We start from the raw sequence: 14,941 nt of genomic DNA on the forward strand, positions 1-14,941 counted from the left end.
AGGGAGCCAGGAAAGGACAGCCTCACTCACCAGGGGTGCACAGAAAGGACCTTGCGCAGAAAGAGGGCAGCACTCTGGGAGGTATTGGGATACAACAGGAAGGCATCAAAGCGGCCCCCAACAATCCGGGCTTCCGTCTCCCGGGGATCTGGCTCATAAAATGGGGAGTGTCCACTGAGCCTGAGAAAGACACAGCAAAAAGGTCAGTGTTGGGGGCAGGAGGGAGACTGGCCCTGAGGGGAAGTACTGCAAAAACCTTGGGGAAGGAAATGATGAAAGGAGGATGAGGTCCCAGAGAACATGGAGAGAAAGGAAAGATCCCTGGGGGGGGGGGCGGGACACGGGTTCCCCAGCACAGGGATCACTCACATGATGTAAGTGAGCACACCGACGCCCCAGATGTCCGTGGCAGAGCCGATGGGTTCACCTTTCACCATCTCGGGAGCTGACAAGAGACAGAGACAGAAATGACCCAACTACCTGTGGATGGCGTCTTTGCTGGGCACAGGGGCTCCCTCTGGAAGCTCGTGTCACTCAGAGAGTTACAATTGTAAGTAACTTCTAACGCTTGGTGAATAAAGTCCAATGTTGCTTGGGACTCAAGACCCTTTTCAACTAAATTCCAACCTGCTTTCCCTTCCCTTTTCCTTCTGTGACAAATATCTAGAAAGGGTTACTCACCCTTGATACTTTTATTTCTTCTCTTCCACTCACTCCTTAACTCCTAGTAATCCCGCTTCCTTTCTGTTTCCTCCCCTGAAATTTCTGCCTTTGAGGTCATCAGTGCATATCTTATTGCCAAACCCAGTGATCTCTTCCCAATCCTCATCCCTCCACTCCTGAAACTTCTGCAGCACCGGACACTCAACACCCTCCTTCTGGGTGCTTTCTCTTCCCTCTGTCTTGTGCTCACCTGCTCCTGTCTGACTGTTTCTTTACTATATTATTTGCTATCTCTTTTTTTTCTTCCTGATTCCTAACTATAAGTGTCCCTCATAGAGACAAGCTCTATGTCCTATCTCCTGATAATTCTCCTGCTTGTGCTTAGCACAGGGCAAGCCCTTAATAAATACGTGCTTCCTTTCTTCCTATACCTTCATATTTGAGGGAAACTACTCATTCTTCCAACATCTATTTCTAGACAGTGCCTTTATTTGAATCGTTGCCAACAAACATGGAGTATGTTATTTCCTCATCTCCCATTCCTCAGGTTTTGAGGGAAAAGGAAGTGACTTCTGCTCCTTCCTCTGAAACCTCAGGGAAAAGCGTCTCTGTTCTCTCTGTTTCTCTCACCCATTCTGTATTAGAGTTTTACATCTTCTCTCCCTGACTTGATGATTAGAATCTTGCTTATTCATCTTTGAACTCTGAATACCTAATACAATACTTTGCATCTAATGGGCATTTTAACAAATGTCGGATAAATTTAATTTGTCAAATGGATGAATGAATGAGAGCATCAAGAGCCATGAATTGGCCACTAGGTGCCTTTAGCTCACAGATACAACTATCCCTTCCACATAAGTGGAAGTATCCACATACTTCCATATACATAAGTATCCACATAAGGCTGGAGTTGAGATGCCCCCGTGATCTGGAAAATCCACATTCTGGCTTCCTATCAGAGAAGTCTGCATTATTATGGCAAAAGACAAAATATGTTGATATTATACAATGCTATACTTATATTTTATGCATTTCTGAGTTTCTAAACTTTTCTGTGTTGTCTGTTGGCTTTCTTGAATTGTCTGTAATTTCCACAAAACTCCCCCCAAGTTCCCATTTAATTTCTTACGCCAACGCACAATTATCAGAACTGTGATGGGAAAAAATAAGACGGGGAAGGGATAACTATAAGCAGTTGCTGGGTTCCTTACTACTACACCTTTCCATGGGGTGTGGATGTCCATGGGAAAGCCACCCATGTTATACTCAGGGAAATCTCAGGCTATGACTTGGTGGGCTTAGTGTATCCCAGATGTCAGACTGGGCCCCCTGGCTCTTTTCACCCTCAGCCTTTGGCCAGGTTGTATGTACCCGTGGCCTTGCTTGGGCTGGCTGGGCCCAGAGGCTAGCCCAGTGCTTTCAAACAGCTCCCACTGACCCCTTAAGCTATAAAATCACGAAGTATTTTCTTCTTAAGGTTAGCTCCCTAAGGAGCAGGGTCCCAGGAACACCTACTTCCTTCCTCCCCCTTAAGAGATTCCCTGAGGGACTCTTGGGTACCAAGGTAACTCTTTTTAAGAGCCCCTAAGCTCGAGGCCCCCTGGAGCACCACAAATGGGGTTTTTGCCCCAAACTGGGTGGGGGGAGTGGGACTGATCCCCGGCACCCAGAACACCCAGCCCAAGCCACTCACCCATGTACTCCAGCGTGCCCGTGCGGTGCCCCAGGGGCTGCAGGGCCTGGGGGCTGTAGGGCTGGGCACTGCCGAAGTCCACGATCTTAAGAGCATTGTCTTGTGCGAGCAGCAGGTTGTCTGGCTTGATGTCCAGGTGCAGCACGTGGTGGTCGTGTAGGTATTCCAGGCCCTGCAGCAGCTGGACCACATATGTGGCCACGTCATCCTCAGAGTACCGAAACCTGCAGGGGGTGGACAAGGGGGGCTGAGCTCCCGAGGGTGGGGACGGCGCTCTGCTGGGCCAGCTCCCTGGGCCCCTCGGCCGTGGCCAGACCCCCGTTCTCACCCTCCCACCGACCAGGAGCTGGAAGCCCCCGTACCGTTCGCTGAGTCCACAGAGCAGCTCGCGGTTCCCACAGCTTTCCGCAATGAGCACGAGGTAGCGGGGGGTGATGTACGCCTCATGCAGGGACATGAGCCGCTCGTGGTGGAGTGAGCGCAGGACTTCATACTCCTGGAGCACACGCTGCTTCCCCTCCGCCACATAGGGGATGATCTTGGCCACAAAGGACCGGCCCGTGGCATTCTCCCGGCAAGCCCTCACCACACCAAAACGCCCCCTGGGGAAATCAAGGACACGGGAGCCCCTTAAGAAGGGCGGGAAGCCAGAGTGGGGGCTGCTGGGGGAACAGGAGACACCTTGGCGTCCGTGTCCCATCCTGTATCTCAGGCCCTATGGGTTTGGCCGCTGCATCCCATCCCAGCTCCTCCCCAAGCCAACAAGCTCCCATTAAGCATTTATTATGCTCGAGGCAGGTGCAGAGCATCCCTCCCTTGGACTTGCCTGGCCTTTTCCTCCAGGAAGGTGTAGGGCTTCTGGGGAGGTCCCTGACGAAGGCTGGTGCCCTCAGAGCCAGGGGAGCTGGGCGACCCACTTCCCAGAGAGCCGACCCTCTCCTTGGCTGGGCTGAGGCTGAGTACGGTCACCCTAGTGGGGCTGGGAGTAGGTTCGGGGGCCTGGGGCTCAGGGGTAGGGGGTTCGGACACAAAAGAAGTCACCACATACATTGGGGCTGGAGAGGAGGTTGGCTTATTCTCAGGAGCGCTAGGGGAGGGGGCTTTTGTATTGGAGGCAAGAGACTCGGGCCCACTGGGAGGGGGCGGATCACTGTGGGGTGTGAGCGCTGCTTGCCGAGCAGCCAGCAGACCCCTGTGCTTTCGTGGGGGAGTGGGGGGAGGTGGGCCGACAGCCTTGAGGTGAGACAGCGTTGGGGAGGAGGGGGAGGTTGAGGCTGAAGGGGGAGGCTGTGGAGAGGCTAGAGCCAAGGTAGATGTGGGCTCAGGAACAGGGGCTGGAGAGACTGGAGAGTCTGGGGCTGAGGTGGCAGGCTCTGGTGTGGCTGGGGCTGGGGAGGTGGGGGCTGGAGAGGCTGGAGAAGCTGGAGAGGCTGGGGAAGCTGCAGGGGAAGCTGCAGGGGCTGGGGCTGGGGGAGAGACAGGTGAGGTAGGAGTGGAAGGAATGGGGGTCCCAGCTGAGGTAATAGGAATTTCTTGTTGAGTGGTATATTTCAAAACTGGGGTATCTGGAAGAAAAAAGAGAAAACATTTGCTATAGAACTCTCCAAGTAGAAGTGAGGTCCTGTGATAGATAATGGTAGAAAGAAGAAAGTGCATACTAAGCTGACGGGATCCCAAAGTCCATCCCCTCAGGGCTCCATCTCCCATCCTCCCAACCTCTGACTTTCTCATATACTAAGCAGACAGGATCCCAAGGTCCAGAGGGCTCCGGGGACTAAGGAGTATAATTTTAGTCCCTCTGCTTCCAAAATCACCAGGTCCCCATTCCTTCCATACTAAGTTACTCCCACCACCCACCCTCGAGGGCCCACCCCATCCTCCTAACCTCTGAGTTTCCCCACAAAGACCCTCTCAGAAGCATTGCTGAAAGGCCCCTGCCCAGCTCGGTTGGCACAGGCCACTCGAAACCTCACAGTCATGCCGGGAGGCAGTTGGGTCACATTGTAGTAGCAGTCAGAGATGCCCGAGCTCACGCAGTGCCATATGGATTCCCCTGGAGGAAGAGGGGAGGTAAGGGTGGGAGGTAGGCAGTGGGGGGCTGTCATGAGGCCATGGCAGCAAGGGGGAGGTTTAGCCCACACAACAGGGTTCCCAGGAATCCTATGAAAGATGGGGAGGAGTGAATGGTTCAGAATGCTGGGGGCGGGAGCCAGGGGGAAGAAGAACAGAAAAGAACCTCAGAGCCCATTTCTCCTTCCTTGGTAGGATTCCCCCACCTCCAGTCTCACCCCCACCCTCCCAGACGCTCCCAGCTTCCTCTGAGCTCCCCCGAGCCCTCTTCCCCAAGGCTCACCATCTATCCGCTGCTCTAATGTGTATGTACAAGGGGCTCGACTGTCTCCGGGCTTCCACACCACCAACGCTGTATCCTGGTATTTTTGGGGCACTTCAGGGGGGGCCAGCTTGCCTGGAAGGCCTGATGGGGAAAAAGCCTTCCTGAACCCTTAACCTGCCACCCTGCCATTCCCTGAGCATTTCCTCTCCTCCCACTCCTCCACCCTCATTCCCATTGGGCCTGCCCCTGCCCCGGGCACTCACGGGCCACAGCCAGAGTGCAGGAGCTGGTCGCGCTGCCCAAGGCGTTGCGGGCAGAACACTCGTACAGCCCCGCGTGGCGCTTCCCGGCGCGAGGGATGGTCAACAGCTGCCGCCCATCTTTGCAGGAGACTATGGTCACCGACGGCTCGGACCGAAGGGACTGTTTGTCTGCAGGGGCCGAGAGAGAGCCATGGCCCAGTCAGTCCTTCTAGTCCCTGTCCCTTCGGGGGTCCCCAGACAAGCCCTCTCACTGCCGTCCATCGCCCCAGGGAGGCTCCATCCCTCCCGATTTAAGGGCTCTCTGGGAGGAGCAAGTGAAAGGTACATTGGACAGCGCCGGATCCCACAGAGTGAGGGCAGGGGATGCAGGGGCAGAAGGACTCCTGGCTACCTTTTGTCCAGGAAATGTGGGGTGCAGGGCAGGCTGCTGGGAGGCACAGGAGAGTGGCTGCCTCCCCCTCCAGCAGCACCTGGTCCTTCAGCTTGATATGAAAGACAGGAGGGAAATCTAACAGGAGAATTAGAGAAAAAGTAGTGTCAGCCTGAGCAAACATCAGGAGCAAGGAGAACCGGAAGAGTATGTATTTGTTATGGGAAAAGGCTCAGATTCTTATCAATAAACATTCGTGAAGAGGCTGCCAAGGGATCAGACCTAGAAAAGATTCCCCTGAAGTGGGCAAAATAAGGTGCGTGCCCATGATGGCAGAAACCTATGCAGCCTTTTCCAACACCATTCAATAATGGCAGCTAGCACTTATATACCATAAGGTTTGCAGAACATCGTACCCATCTGATCTCATTTGCTCTTTAACACTAAGGTAAGAAGTGGATATTAAAGTATGTACTATTATTATTATTTCCATTTTACAGATGAGCAAAATGAGCGAGATGAACTTTCCCAGTGTCCCACGCAGCTAGCAAGTGTCTGAAGGAGGACTCAATTCCTAATAATAACAGGACAAGAATAATGGCTATTATTTCTAGAGTACTTACTATGTGCCAGGGGCTAGACTAAATATTTTGTCCTCAAAATAATCCTTCGAGGTAAGTATTATTATTATGCACATTTTACAGAGGAGGAAACTGAGGCACACGGGGGTAAGTGACTTGCCCAGGCTCACACAGCCAGTAAGTGTCTGAGGCTGGATTTGAAGTCAGAAAGGGGTCTTTCTGTCTCTAGGACTCGCAGATACTCTGTCACCTGGTTGCCCTTCTCCCCACCCTAGCACGTTGTACAGAAACACTGAATACAAAGCAGGGTGCCAGCGTACATAAGAGCTACTCAGCACTATGAAAGATCACTTTTGACTGATGGCGGGGAGGAATAATTCCACGGGATGAGAGGGAGTGCATGTCTGGTAGGAATCCAACCTTCCCCCTTACTCTAAGGGAGCGGAGCCAACAAGCCAGGCTGGGACCACTATTATGGAAGTTTAATTGGACCCAGCTGGTGCTAGCCTAGCCCAGCCATGCAAATAGGAAGAGGCTAGAAAAAGGCATCAGCTTGGAAACAAAGAAGAGCAGGGAAGGAGGGAGGGGGAAACGAGCATCTATTAGGCACCTACTATGTGCCAGGCCCTGTGCTGAGGGCTTTACAAACATCCCATTTGATCTTCATGACAATGTTGGAAGGTAGGTGCTTATTATTATCCTCACTTTGCAGGTGAGGAAACTGAGGCAGACAGCGAGAGAGAGAGGTTATTGATTTTTCCAGGGTCACATGAACCAGGAAAATTCTCATATCTTCCTAATTCAAAGCCCATGACCCTGGATTCCTTCCCCAGCTAGCTTTGCTGTGTTTTCTATTTTGTAAAAGGAGGTGATCGGACTCAAAGATTTTTAAAATTCTCCCAATCCCAGAGAACCCGGCCAGACTTAGACACTTGACAATGGGCTGTTTGGCTAGGAAAGCTGGACTGCTCACTGATATCTAAACTCTGGGCTTATCAGAAAGAGGGACCTATGTCGTCTCTTAATTGCTAGTCAAGTCTTTTCCCCAGACCCCAACCCTAATCTCTCTCTTTTAACAAGTGATGGAGGATCTAAATGTTCATTTGGGGAATGCACGAGAGGGGGAGAAAAGTGGGGAGGGAAAGGAGACTACTAGCTATTGAGTGCAACGGAAAAAGAAGCCCCCGATGTTCAGAATGGGGGCCTATTTTGTCGCTTCAGTCTATGAATGACAAATGGCAAAGGGGAAGATTAGAAAGTGAGCGAGCAGGCTGGGTGGTCACTTCCTCATGTGATATGAAAAGAGTTGGAAAAGCTCACCACCCAAAAATATCTCCTTCCACCTCCCCCTCCCACCCTCCGTGCAGAGATTCTACAAATAGAGGCTCATTCTCTTAGATTAAGCACTACCTTCTCCTTCTTTTACTGTGATAATGAGAATTTGGGCTACTAGATAAAAGGCTCTGGCTGGAAGAAAGGGTCTGGGAGGGGACAAGGAAGGGACGTGGGGGAGAGGGACAGGAGAAGGGAAAGGAAAGGCTGACAAGGGAAGCAAGACCCAGCTTCTATCTTGGCATTGCCACTAACCCCAAAGGGTTAGTAAGTCACTCCCTGTTCAGTTTCCTTATCTGTAAAATAGAAATGGGCACTAGATGATGCTGAAGGGCTCTTTTAGCTCTGACTTTGATGATTCTGCCACCCCAGGGCAAGAGTGAGGAGGGGAGGAACTGAAACAGCCATCTTGGGGATTAGAGCCGGGCAGCAAGTTATGCATTTCCCCCAAGTCCTTCAGCTGTCTGGAACTGGCCCGGGTAAGGGCAAAGTGACCAGGGAAAGTGCAAGCTTGGTGCCCCTGGTGCCAATTTCAAAGAAATCAGCTCAACTGTCCAACCCCAAGACCCCACTGCCTGACAAGGAGCTCAATGCCCCTCCATGCCTTCCCTCCCAATCCCACCTCCCCAAACCGGGGAAAGGGTCCTACCTGATTCACTGCGCACATATTCGTAGCCCAAACTGGAATCCTCCTGGACGCTGGCTGGGAGGTTGGGCTGCGATGACCCTTTGTCCTTCCGTGACCTTGACAGGCCCCAGCGGTCCCAGCGGGACCGGGTCCGGCCTTCCCCAGGACCTGCAGAAACCCCAAGTCATCGGCACTGCCCCACCCGGCTCCGATTCTCTCCTACCCTTCTGTTTTGACTTTGCAGATGGGACAGTATGCAGGGGTCCCTCAAACTACAGCCTGTGGGCCAGATGCAGCAGCTGAAGACATTTATCCCCCTCACCCAGGGCTCTGAAGTTTCTTTATTTAAAGGCCCACAAAACAAAATTTTTGTTTTTACTATAGTAAAAGTATACTTTACTATAAAAAAAATTATGTTTTTACTATAGTATAGTAGCCCTGCAACAGTCTGAGGGACAGTGAACTGGCCCCCTGTTTTAAAAGTTTGAGGATCCCTGGATAGAGCACATCTCTCCCAGCCTAGACATGGACCACGTAAGGCCTGCCTGGGTATCTGCAGCTGCAGTCACTTTGTAAGCTAGTCTAAGTGAGACTCTGCACTTTGGTTTCCTCACCCTGGTGGTTTCTTTTTATAATTTGTTTAGTTTCCTTTCCCTAGAAATTTTACTCTTAAAATTGGATAGGGAAGTCCGTGGAGTAATTGTGCAGCCATCAGGTTAGAGCCTCCCCTTTCACAGCAATCGGAGCAGAAGGAGAGGAGATAATTAGAGATGGAACAAAGGCCTTCACTGGGCCCAGAAGGACCAGATGAGATCAGGAGATCAAGGAAAGTTTGTAGAAGGTGAAAGCTGCCGAGCTAAAGGTCCTTGGGATTGTGTATGAGGAGGAGATGGGATTTCTCTGAAGTTGCAGTGAATTCTCAAATCCTAGGCTACCAAGACAGGGAGCTAAGGACAGTGTGGTCAGAGCTCTGTCTACTGAGGAGCCAGGGGCCCCCTGAAGAGCTGGGATCCCCCTGAGGAACTGGGGTCCTCCTTCTCCAGCCTGCTGAGGATCTGGGGTCCCTCTGAGGAGCCGGCCCCCCCCTCCAGCCTGCTGAGGAGCCAGGGCCCCCCCCTCCAGCCTGGCCCCCTGTGCCTTCCCTGGCCCCCCTCCATCCCAGGAGCTCACGTTCACCCCTGGCTCTGCTGCCGAGCCGGGCCCGGCTTCTGCCCCGTCTGGACGTCCTACCTGAAGAGGCCGAGTTGGCGCTGGCCTCGGAGCCCAGGGACTCCGCCGAGGGCGTGGCTGCGCCCGCCTGGGCCAACAGCTGGTTGTGGGGCAGGCCGAGGCGCCGCAGGCTCTCCCCCTCGGACGTGGCCCTGCGCAGCCGGCCCAGCAGCGGGGTGCTCCCCCCTGAGCGGCCCCCCGAATCCTCGCTGCTGCCGCTGCGGTGCAGACGCCCCGAGAGCCGCTCCAGAGTGGCGCTGAGCTTCCTCCGGACCGCCAGCACCGGGGATCCCTTGGCTGAGTCACCCCCCTCGGAGCTCTCCCCGTCCCCGGCCCGGGGGGACCCCCAGGATGGGTGACGCTGGGAGGGGGGTGTCCGGCGCAGCCTCTGGGACAGGGACAGGGAGAGGCGCCGGACCAGCCCCATCTCCCCAGCGCCCCCAGCCCCACGAAGGTCCTGCACGGAGCGGGAACGCTCCGGCCGCTTCACCAGCTCCAGCGGGGTCCCGGCCGGGCTGGGCCTGTACATGCCGTCTTCTTCCTCTGATCCCCGGAAAGGGCCACGCTCCTCGGACTGAGAGCGGCTCAGCATCCGCAGCCTCCGAGCCAGGGGAGACTGGCGGCTTTTCTTGAATTTTGCTTCAAACACTTCCTCCGAGTCCAGATTTTCAATGCTGCTTAAGCTCCTGTCTGAGCCGGCGGGCCTCGGGGGGCCCTCCACCTTCTCCCCAGGAGGAGGGCCAAGCCCCTTGACTCCCGGCCCTTGCTTCCCAGGGTGTGGGGAAGCCACCTTGGCAAAGACAGCCGCGTGGGGCTTGGGCTCAGGCGGGGGGCCCAGGATGATCTTTGGGGTGCCGGGCAGTTGGAGAGACTGGATGATCTGGGCATAAGGGGTAAGGGGGGTCTCTGGGACCAGGGAGACCACAGCTGCCTTTGGAGGTTCTAGGGTCCTGGAAGGCCCTGCCTTGGAGCCTGGCTCTTCTTGGGCAGTCTTGGGGGGCCCTGGCCGGGGGGAGCCCCTGGAGGAAGCCATGGGCTGCTCGGTGGGCCCAGGGGAGGCAGGTTTTGTGGGAGATAGCTTGGCAGGGATGGGTTTGGCAGGGCTGTGAGTCTGAGCTTCGCTGAGGGCAGACAGGGAAGGCGACTCCTGCAATCTCCGGGCCCCCAGCCGGGCCACGGGGATCTCCAGGGGGGCTCCAGCCCGTCGGTGCCTCCCCCTGGGCTCTGCCTCCCCCTGGGAAAAACTACTGCTCTTCTGAAGGCTGCGGGCCTCGGGGGGCAGTGGGTGTCGGGGGGCCGCCTCACTGGAGGCGGCCCGTGCCAGCCGGGGATCGCGGGCCCTTCCTCCACCCCCTAGGCTCTCTAGCAGAGGGCCCCTGAGACCGCTGACCTTGCCGTCATCAGGGCCTACCCGAAGAAGCCTCTGCCGCAGGGCCTGGAGCCTCTGGGCGTACTCTCCCTCCCCCAGGCCGCCCCGTGCCAGGTGGGCGGCCCCCGGGCTAGGGCTGCGGCGCTGAGGCAGGTCTACAGAGGCTGCCTTCTGCAGCCCCCGGCCCGGCTCCCGCAGCCCTGGCCCGGGCAAAGCGCTCTCGGCCGAGCTGCCCCTGCGCAGCTCCCCCCGCCGGGTGGCAGCCATCTTGGGAGGCTGGGGGCCTGGGGAGGGGAGTGCCTGAGAGCCAGGAGCACGACCGTCTCCCACGGGGCCCCCCCCCTGCTCCTGCCAGTCCATGGGGGCGGAATCCCTAGTGTCAGCAGCCCCAGAGGCATCGTCCTCAGTGGGGATGTCAGTGAGAGAGACGCGGGAGCCAGAGAACTCAGGCAGCAGCGGCCGGGGCACGGAGGGCAGTTCCTCCAGCTCCTCCTCTTCGGAGTCTGAGGAAGATGAAAGTCCCCCTGGGGGTGGGCGCCGAGGCACTGCCACCCACACCCGCTCGGGGGGAGCCCGCAGCAATTCTGGGATCGGGCGCAGCACCAGATGGCACTTGTAGCTGATCTGGGAACGCTGGGAAGAAGGGAACAGGGGAATCAGGGAGTGTGGGAGCAGTGGGGGCAGGCAGGAAGGGGAGCCTGCAGAGACCGGGGGGCCACCCTCCACAGGCCCGACTTGTCACCTAGGGTAGGATGGGGGGAGGAATGGGGGTAGTGAAGTAATGCTGAGAGACAGAGACACAGAGACAGAGACAGAGATGAGGAAATATATAGAGACAGAGATACAGAGACAGAGAGATATATAGAGATAGACAGAGACAGAGAAATATATAGAAATAAAAAGAGACAGAGATACAGAGACAGAGAGAGAAACAGAGAAAGAGACAGAGAGATACATAGATTTAGAGACAGAGACAGAGAAATAGAGAGAGAGAAATATATAGATAGAAAGAGACAGAGACAGAGAGAAATATAGAGAGATAGAAAGAGACAGAGAGAGATGTAGAGAGATAGAAAGAGACAGAGAGATAGATAGAAAGAGACAGAGAGAGATGTAGAGAGATAGAAAAGAGACAGAGACAGATACACAGAGACAGAGAAATATGGAGATAGATACAAACAGGCATATAGACAGAGAAATAGATATATAGACAGAGACAGACACATTGAGAAATAGATATGGAGAGATCGAAAGAGACAGAGATAGACACCGAGACAGACAGGCACACAGAGATAGAGACAGAGAGAAATATATATAGAAAGAGACAGAGATAAACAGAGACAGAGCAATAGAGAGATAGAAAGAGACAAAGACAGACACAGAGAGACAGAGACATTGAGAAATATAGAGAGATAGAGATAGATAGACACACAAAGACAGAGACAAAGTGAAATATATAGAGATAGAAAGACAGACATAAAGACAGACAGACACGCAGAGACAGAGAGAAATATATAGCAATAGAAAGAAACAGAGCTAGACAGAGACAGAAAAATAGAAAGATACATATATAGACAGAGAGACAGACACACAGAGACAGAAACAGACAGAGAGAAATATATAGAGATAGAAAGGCACAGAGAGCCAGAGACAGACACACAGAGACAGAAAGAAATATGGAGATAGAAGGAGACAGAGAGACACAAAGAGACAGACACACAGAAAGACACAGAGAGACAGAGAGAAAAGACAGAGAAACAGAAACAAAGACAGACACATAGAGAGAGTGAAACAGAGACACAGACAGAAAGAGAAAAGACAAAGAGATTCACATACAGAATCAGAAAGACAAAGAGAAACAGACACAGAGAAAGAGATAGAGACAGAGAGACACAAAGAAAAGAGTGAGAGAGTGAGAAGAGAGTGAGAAAAGAGGGAGAAGGATATAGAAGTTGCAACAAAATAACCCTTTTCTTATTGCTGATACAAAATGTGTATTATTACTATGTACTTTGTTTGTGACACAAAAAATGATAAGCTGGGATTCTGGGAAGAGGGGCTACCCTGAAGATATTGGAGCATATCATCAAAAATTAACCTGAATCAGGGGTAAAGCTGGTAACTGTCGATTGGGCTCCAAACTTGGCTGTCATCCCAGCTCCACAAATGAGCTGGAGCTGCTGGTGCCCTGGAAACGGGATTTGTAGGGAGGGGCATCCAGGGACATTGTTTTTGGTGCTCCAGAGTGGTGCAATGGGAAAAGTAAGAGATTGTGATTCCTGATTCTGCTATTTAGGATTAACATAGCCTTGAGGGGAACCTGTCTGGATCTCAGTGTCCCCTGTGTAAAATGGCCCCAATGACCTCTCAGGTCCCCTCCCAGGGTTATATCTTATGTTCTCTAAACAAGTCTATCTGTTTAAGGGTTTCTGGCAGGGAACAGTCTGGCCAGGGACATGAGCATCACCATTGTGTTCCATGGGACCTGCCTAATCCTACAACTAATAATAGGTAACATTTATATGACACTGACTGTATACTAAGCACTGTACCGAGAGCTTTACAAATATCCATTTATTTGATCCCCACAGCGACCCTAGGAGGGTTTTAACCCATTTTCCAGAAGCATAATCAGATAGAGATTGAATGACTTGCTCAGGGGGTCACCTGGCTAGTAAGTAACCGAATTCTAGCCTTTCTGACTCCAGGCCCATTGCGCCACAAAATGCCATCAAACCCACAGCTAACCAAGAGTTGGCGCGAGAAAGCAAGAAGCCCCCTTCACAACAGACTTAAGGAGTCTTAAGCTTAGGAAGAGAGACAGAGTGGTCCAGGACTAGCGTCAGACCCAGTGTGAGGAGGTACGGGGCAAGGTGCCTTCATCCCACCCACCATAAGGAGATGAGACAAAACTCTCCACGTTTCTCTGGGACTGGGCACTGCCCATCCAAAACAGGCACACGATGCTCTCCTCTGGTGCTGGGACACCCATTTACTCATTAGACTGAGAAGCAGACGGCCACTTAGATAGTGATTGAATGGAGAGCTCTGAAATTACCAGAGAGCCTGCCCATCGGCTGGGAATGGGACCCAGATGGAGGAGGGTTCTGGTCCAAGAGATGATATTCTCCAATAAGTGTGGATGGTGTACCAGGAGGGAGGTAGCCTAATGGCTCATGACGTAGCAAATCTGGGGACCATCCAGGTCAGAATTAAAAGGCTTCCTAGATTCATACTTTCAATTTCTTCCCCTTGGGGCATGAAGGGCAGGTTTAAGAAGAGAAAGAGGGTGGATGCTGGAGTCAGAGAGGGGAGCAGTAAAAAAGAAGGGGAGGAACCGGCTCATGTATGGGTAGGGAGACAAGAAGACTGAGACCTCAAGGTCAGAAGCCTGATTTCTGGATCCAGAAGTGAGAGAATAGCATGAATGCAGCAAGAAGGAATTGCTGAGGCAATCCCCTGAGCAGTAATAAAATGCGGGAGGGGGGACAGGGATGAAATGGCGAGGCAGCTAGGTCATATACTAGAGTGGACAAAAAGCTGGACATGCAGTCAAATCATCAGTTCAATTGGATATTGCTTGATCTCTTTCTGCTTCGGTTTCCTTATCTGTAAAATGGGGATAATAATAGCAACTACCTTCTAGGGTGACAATGAGGATCGAGATGATATATGTAGAACAATTTGCAAACCTCAAAGCAATAAATATATTTATATATTCAAATGTTCAAAGATATATTCATATATTCTAATGTAAATTCTTGCAAACATAATGATGATGATGACTATGAGTGTTTAGGAAAATAGGAACCTCACTTCGGTTTGGTAGCGGAGTGGGTCTCTTACACTAGGGCAGGATGTTGGCTGCTCTCAGCTACTGTAGATTTATTTGCATTCCTGGGTGGCTACCCCCTTCCCTACCCCCCTCTTCCATTCGTACCCCCAGCCTTTGCTAACACAGACATTTTCTCATGGATGCTCTAGTGCACCGTTTGGGAAACTGGCACAGATTTGCTAATATAGAAGACTGATGGCTCCAGAAAGCAGCCCAAAAGTTGGCAGGGGGGCCCAGAAGGGCACCAGCTTTGAAGCAAAAATAAGCTGGAATTTGGTTGGAGGCACAGCTGGAAGAATGGGGTCGACTCCAGCGGCAGGCTGGCGGCTCTCCATGTGGTGAGACCGGGCCTGGATGCTCTGGGCCAGAGAGGATTAACCTGGGAAGCTGGGGTCTTTACATTTAAATTGGGGGAATCAGGAGAATATTCCGGAATGCTTTAAACTTAGTTTCATTTACCCATTCCCCCTTACATGTAAAGTTTAAACTGTGTGTTTCTCAGCCAAGTCCTTCTGAACTCCAGTTTCTGGAGTCTTAATAAAAAATAAAGCGGCCATTCACCCCAAGGCTGGATAGGAGCTATTGACAGTTAGAAGATGCAGAAGGATCCCCGCCGATTGGCTATCAAGCATCCATCCAGCATCCCCAGCACATCCCCAG

At 52.7% G+C, this 14,941-nt stretch overlaps 1 protein-coding gene across 8 annotated transcripts in view; it reads right to left on the reverse strand.

Annotated features, from left to right (window-relative positions):
• Positions 1-14,941, reverse strand: part of SPEG (striated muscle enriched protein kinase) — a 79,714-nt gene that overhangs the window by 1,319 nt on the left and 63,454 nt on the right. For 7 of the 8 annotated variants that reach the window (XM_031957987.1, XM_031957986.1, XM_031957994.1 and 4 more), the window contains 11 exons: positions 9,099-11,079; positions 7,890-8,036; positions 5,349-5,465; positions 4,958-5,125; positions 4,713-4,835; positions 4,245-4,412; positions 3,186-3,924; positions 2,722-2,961; positions 2,360-2,583; positions 370-445; positions 31-180 (listed from right to left, as the gene is read on the reverse strand). In XM_031957987.1, coding sequence (XP_031813847.1) covers positions 31-180; positions 370-445; positions 2,360-2,583; positions 2,722-2,961; positions 3,186-3,924; positions 4,245-4,412; positions 4,713-4,835; positions 4,958-5,125; positions 5,349-5,465; positions 7,890-8,036; positions 9,099-11,079 — 4,133 coding nt within the window. Of the gene's footprint in view, positions 1-30; positions 181-369; positions 446-2,359; positions 2,584-2,721; positions 2,962-3,185; positions 3,925-4,244; positions 4,413-4,712; positions 4,836-4,957; positions 5,126-5,348; positions 5,466-7,889; positions 8,037-9,098; positions 11,080-14,941 lie in introns of those variants that run through there. The other variant, XM_031957992.1, reaches the window with a different exon arrangement.

This window comes from Sarcophilus harrisii, chromosome 3, assembly GCF_902635505.1.
Source record: "Sarcophilus harrisii chromosome 3, mSarHar1.11, whole genome shotgun sequence".
Classification (NCBI taxonomy): Eukaryota; Metazoa; Chordata; class Mammalia; order Dasyuromorphia; family Dasyuridae; genus Sarcophilus; species Sarcophilus harrisii.